General features: G+C 55.6%; 1 protein-coding gene across 1 annotated transcript; it reads left to right on the forward strand.

Moving 5' to 3' along the window:
* Positions 1-2,095: 2,095 nt before the first annotated feature.
* SPRG_16221 (hypothetical protein) lies at positions 2,096-3,885 on the forward strand (the record flags this gene model as incomplete). The annotated part of the gene is made up of 2 exons (XM_012355456.1): positions 2,096-2,133; positions 2,175-3,885. The coding sequence occupies 2 exons, from the start codon at positions 2,096-2,098 to the stop codon at positions 3,883-3,885; spliced, it is 1,749 nt and encodes a 582-aa protein (XP_012210846.1).
* Between the last annotated feature and the right edge of the window lie 2,235 nt (positions 3,886-6,120).

Consider the following 6,120-nt stretch of genomic DNA (forward strand, 5'->3'; position numbering starts at 1 on the left):
GAGCCCAGCAGCGACACGAGGAAGAGCACAACGAGCTGCGGCGTTCCAAGCGAGTTGCCCGACGCAATCGCAAGAAACATGGTCATGAGCGGGTAGTACAAGCCCGCGGCGTTCGTGTTGACGGGCGTCCCGAGGCACATGATCAATTGGCCAAAGCCCGGTGAGACTTGACGCGTCTGATGGATGACCGTCATGGCAACCGGAAGCGTAGCCATTGACGACGAGCACCCGAACGCAAAGACGTAGGCCGGAAAGAGCTGCCGGAGGTAGTTGTACGGGTTGGTGCGCGTAAAAAGAAAGAGGAGAAGCGGTAGCGTCACCAAGACGTGGCACGCGACGCCACTCAGAAACGCAAGCGCGAGGTAGCCGGCTTGGGACACGAAGCTCGACGCGTTGGAATGGTAGCTCACGATCGGCGTCGCACGGAGCACAGCGTTGATGAGCGCGAGGAGCGCATTCCGACTTTGCCGAAGGAGGTTGAACAAATGGTTGCCAGCTGCGTCGCCGATGTGCGACTTGGCGACAGCGACGCCGAGCGGAAGTGCAAACATGATGATGCTCAAGAGCGACCCGTTGGCGAGCGAGCTAAAGATGTTGTCCGGCACCATCAAGTTGATGATCGAAGATCAAACGTGCTCCATGGCGACAACAGACACCAGGGCCACAACACCTCTGACAACACCTTACGCCTTGCGCTCCTATACTACGATGGGTTTGGGGGACAATTCCGTGCTGAGAGGGGCAAGATTCAAAATGGTCTCCCGCCACATTTTGCGGATCGGATCGGCAGGGCTCTACAAACGTGGATTTTTCGGCCTCTGATCCACACTAGTCCACGATTAAGCGAAAATGGCTTCCACGTTTTATTACACTTGATTAAACTATGCAAAAGTGCTCGGCGCTTTCAATTTCACCCTCACAGGAAATTAATTTCGCAATTTTCAAATCCCGTCCGTCCATCCACGGCGTCTCTCAATATATAAAGTAAGTAATTTGGGGTTGTCGGCGATTGTTTTTATGATTATTTTTCATTGGCAAACAACACAGCAAAAACAGCAAATGGACCACTGTCATAGGGCGACAGGTCGGCTTCATCATCCCGCCGCCCTAGTAATTCTGCGCGCGCCCTGTGGCACACATAGTAAGTCCATCGGGTAGTCTAGTGCCTCGTATATATGGCGCTGCCAAGCGTCGCGATCCTTCTCGTCGCCAACGTCGTCGCCGCCGCGCTGGCGCTACAACGACCTCGCGGTGGCGCGACTCGATGCTGTCGAGGCCGCCTGGGACGTCGATAACGCGGCCGTGCCCTTCCTTTGTTACGTCCTGCACTCGGTACATCGCGGCATAGTCGGTGCTCGCAGACCTTATCGTGCGCCCAGGGCGGCGCGCGCTCTTGCGCTACCGTGCATGCCGGTGCTGGAGCGCAATGGGCGATGCCTCCTGAAGTTCCATCGGCTTCGAGAAAAGACCTTGCAGGCTATTGCGGGCCTAGTATGCCGAAGCGACTGTATGGCCGCGCCGCCTCCCGCCGCATTGACGGGCGGTCGCATGCCATGGAGCTGGTCGGCCAGTCATTCATTTTTGCAGTTGTCAAGATCGGTAACGTAATCACTTCTTGCTTTGAGCTGCCAACCCATATCTTACATTTTCAAGCTCCTGATCGATTACGTAATCAGCTTATGATTCTATCTTGAATTGTGTATGTGAAAAAAACAAGCTGGAGCCATGGTGGGGCCACAAATATTCTCGAAAATATGGCAGCAAAAAAATCCACTATTATTAAGAATAATGACATGCTAAAACTGAGCGGGTGTCTGCGTCGACGTTCGTGGGTGTGGAACCGTGACTGCGTGAATCCACTAACATCACCGTATGAAGAAGGCCTCTTGAATTCACTTAACGAGTGCAAATGGAAGTGACAGCCGTATTACGTGAACCCGCGTTTGTCCTGCGCGTGACGACACGTCGTCTCATGTAAGCGAATAGCGTGTACATATGTCTTGATCCTGGGCGTCCGCTGACAAGCGATGCAAACTCCAGATCAGGTCGCATCAGCGATCCATAGGCCTTTACAAACGTCACTTGTGGATTTTCAATGGAGCAGCAACAAGGCATCTACCTCTACGTGGCCGAGTCGACACGGCTTCAAGACCGCCGGTCGCTGCACGGCACAGGGTCGTCGTCTTCGGCCAACACGACGTCGGGTGGTCGGCGTCCCCCGCCCCCGAGCCCACGGATGCCCGCAATGTCTTCACATCGCCGGCGCCGCGCACGTCATCGTCGTATTACATGCACGAGCTGCAGCCATCGACGCCCGAGACGCTTCGGCACCACAACGCACCGTCGGCCGACGTGATTCCCGACGAGCCCGAAAAAGCTATGATGCCCACGGCGGTGCAAGCCAGCTACGACTACCGCGCCAAAACGACCTTCATTGGGACGATCGCTGTCATCATTGGCGCCTTTGGTGGCATAGGTCTCGGCCTTCTTCTCTCCAGCTGGCGCATCAGCCTCGAAGCTGTTCTTTGGGTCTCGCTCCCCGGCAACCTCTACATCCGCGCGCTTCGGTGTCTCATCGTGCCCATGGTCTTTTGCACCATCTCCACCTCGATCGCAGAGATCGTGCTTCTCAAGAAAAAGTCAATTCTATCCCTTCGGACCGCCGGGACGTTCTTCCTCACGTCGTTTCTCTCAACCGTGCTCGGCATGGTCATCGCGCTCGCCTTCCATAGCCGCTTCATCGTGTACTGGCCCGACGACGGCGACGTATCGTCGCCGATCGTCGCTCTCCGCTGCGCCAACGGCCTGTTCCTTGGCGCGCAGAGCAACGGCACGGACGCAGGAGTGGCCTGCACTGCTGCCAACGCGACGGTGGCGTCGGCGCACTTTATCGCATCCGACGTCAACCACGCACTCGCGACGCGGGTCACCGCGCAAGCTGTGACGCTCACGGACCAAGTGGTTGGGATCATCAGCCTCATGGTGCCCGACAACATTTTCGAGGCGCTCGCCGACGGCTCGCTCCTCAGCATCATCATGTTTGCACTGCCCCTGGGCGTTGCGATTGCGCGGTCACACGCCGGTGAGGTGGAAACCAACGTGCTGCTCAACATTTTACGGCAAATGCGACATGCATTCTCACTCATGATCAGCGCTGTGCTACAAACGACGCCCTTTGCCGTCGTTTCTTTGATCGCCGGTGCCATCTCCACCTACAACACGTCCGGGTCGACAATCGTCTCGCAGGCCGGGTTTTTGATTCTGGCGTTCGTCACTGGCGTCGTGAGCCACACGCTGCTACTGATGCCGTTTTTGTTCTTCCTCTTTACGCGCGCCAACCCGTACAATTACATGAAGCAGCTCGTGCCCGCCTACATGTATGCATTTGGCTGCTCGTCGTCGATGGCGACCCTGCCCGTGGCCGTGGCTGTCGTGCACCAGACCGGCCAAGTCTCGCGCTCGATGGCGCAGCTCGTCATGTATCTCGGAACACCGGTCCACATGAACGCTGCGGGCGTGTACTATCCGCTCATGACGATCTTCCTTGCAGCCATGTCGGGCGCCAACGAGAAGATCGGAACGCCGCAGCTTGTCGTGCTCTTTTTCGTCTCGCTGATTGGCTCGATGGGCACGGCACCGGTGCCCAATGCAGCGATCGTGATGCTCATGACGGTCTGGAAGACGGTGCTACCGACGACGCCGCTGCCGTTATCGTTTGTGTACATTGTAGCCTGCGACTTTGTCTTTGATCGGCTCTCGACCATGACGAACGTGCACGGGAACATGTTTGTCACGCGGATCTTGGCCCAGCGCTACGACGACCCGGTCGAGGCGTGGTCGGACGAGACGAGCGAAGACGCCCGAACGCCAGTCCCAGGCGTCTAACTTGGTGGTCACTTTCTACTCGTCTTGCTTGTCGCGTCGTCTTATCATAACATTATCTAATGCATGTCATACCTTTTCTTGCCAACGACATGCAGCCTGCATGCGCATGTACCATTCACGACGTTGGACAGTTCGATCGATGGATCGATGGATAGATAGATACTAGTAGGTAGATAGAATTATGGTGGTGAAGGCACAAACAATACCCTAACCCTTCTCGGAGAAGAAGAAAAGACCGCAAGCTACATGTGACTCCACACGAATTTCACGTCGCTCTGCTACTCGAAGGTAATACTAATGCGACCCCACTACCTCTGCCTTAATGTCCACATTGTTTTTAGTGAAGTATTTGATGCATGGACCAGTTGAATCGAAGTGAATATACAAACGACACGGTGACGATACGAACTTATATATATGAACGTGTTTCGCGTTATCTTGGCTTTTACAAAGAGTTCGCATACGTAGACAAAAACTTGGCAAAAAGATAACACTACATTACTTAGGGTCTAGGCAGTGCGCGGTACTGGTTGTTTCTTGTCGACGGCGCCCCCTTCAAGCAGCCGCAGCACCCACGTGTCAACGACGGCTCTTCGCCTCGTTCTTGCTTGGACGCGAACGCATTAAAGATGTCTTCGAGCGAAGTCTGCGAGACCGCGTACTCTTGAACGTAAAACGTTGTTTGGCCGCCTCGACGATGCTGAACGCGACCGAGAGCGTCGTGCGGAGCTTGAACTGCACGAGCGCCGGCTCGCGGAAGACGACGTCGATCGCACCGTTTGTGGCCACATGCAGGTGCTGGGCGATCGCGTCAAACATATCTTCGCCGATCCACTGCGAGCAGAAAGATGCAACGTCGACCGCGCCCTCGGTGTTGGCCAAGTGGGCGACGAAGAAGCCCGAGGCGTGGTCGGACACCAAAAGCGATGCGCGCGACGGCTTGCGAAGACGGCCGCACCAGTGGATCACGTCATTCATGCTGAGCGTGGACGGCAGCGTGGCGGCCATTGCTTCGAGCGCCGTTGATTAGTGCACTCTTGGCACCTGGATGTGGTTAGGGTGGTACCGCCTTGATGCCGCGCTTGCCCTGCCGTGTCCAGTTGGTCGAGGCCCCAGCAAATTCGACCCGTTCGGTATTAGTAGACATGGCATCGAGAGTTGGCACACCGAAATGCGCGCTCCACACTGTCGGGCGTGCCCGCAATCGCCGTGTTTTCCGCCCCGAAGAGGCAAAAAATCTTACTCCATCTCCAGCCACAGCTCAACACCAAGCGATATATATGAATAGAGAGCGCCCTGAGCCAAGTCAAATGGCTCTGTGACCCATGACATTATTCCGGCGTGCGCCATCTTTATACCCCGCATCCTCAACGACTGCATCTCCGCACTGCCGTTCAGTTGCAACACGTTTCAAGTCGGAGCCGACAGTCATTCTCTATTCAGAGAACTACAGACCAGTAAAGAATAACCAAATGGACTCACTATAACGTCAACCCCGAGAATTATACGCCAGGGTCCTGTACACGGTTCGAGCGGACTAGAATGTGACGCTGAAAGATTAGACGCTGGAAGATTAGAACGGTTAATGTTCCAAACCGTGTGGACATCGACCCGCGATCGCATCACAGAACACGCGGCTTGTACGATGAGCTGGCGCGGCGTCCACCCAAATAATTGATGCCTCTAAAAGAATACGACCCTTCTAGCATGAGAAGTGTTTATCAACCTGGTCGTCTTGTTGGAAAATTGGAACGAATACGTGACGCAACACTATCGGTTAAACCTTCGATGCTATGGCCTAGTCTTCGACGAATCCTTCTTCACGGAAACGCGCATTGGGAAAATGGCAACGCGAGGTGTGGTGCTTTTTTGAAGGCGAAGCGCCGCGGGAGTCAAACGCACCGACGTTCAGCAGCAGCAGCAGCGCCACTGCCACCAACCTCAACCAGAACCCAACGGCAGGTGGCGCCCGCCGCTGGCCTTCTCTACGACGCTGCCGCCGCGCCGCAATCGACCCACAAGTCGTCTATTCATGTCCTCTGGCCGATCCTACGCGCTTGCGTCTGGTATTGGCTTTGGCTCGAACGCAACAACCGTGTCATCCGCACGACGCGGTTGCCAAGGACGTGAAATGTTTCAACCGGTGGCGGTGGAAGACCGACGACGGGAGTTGCATCTGTATTGGCGCAAAAACGTGCCAGGTCACGTGGACGTAGGGACAGCGCATCGAATGAT

Source organism: Saprolegnia parasitica, assembly GCF_000151545.1.
Source record: "Saprolegnia parasitica CBS 223.65 unplaced genomic scaffold supercont2.247, whole genome shotgun sequence".
Lineage (NCBI taxonomy): Eukaryota > Oomycota > Saprolegniomycetes > Saprolegniales > Saprolegniaceae > Saprolegnia > Saprolegnia parasitica.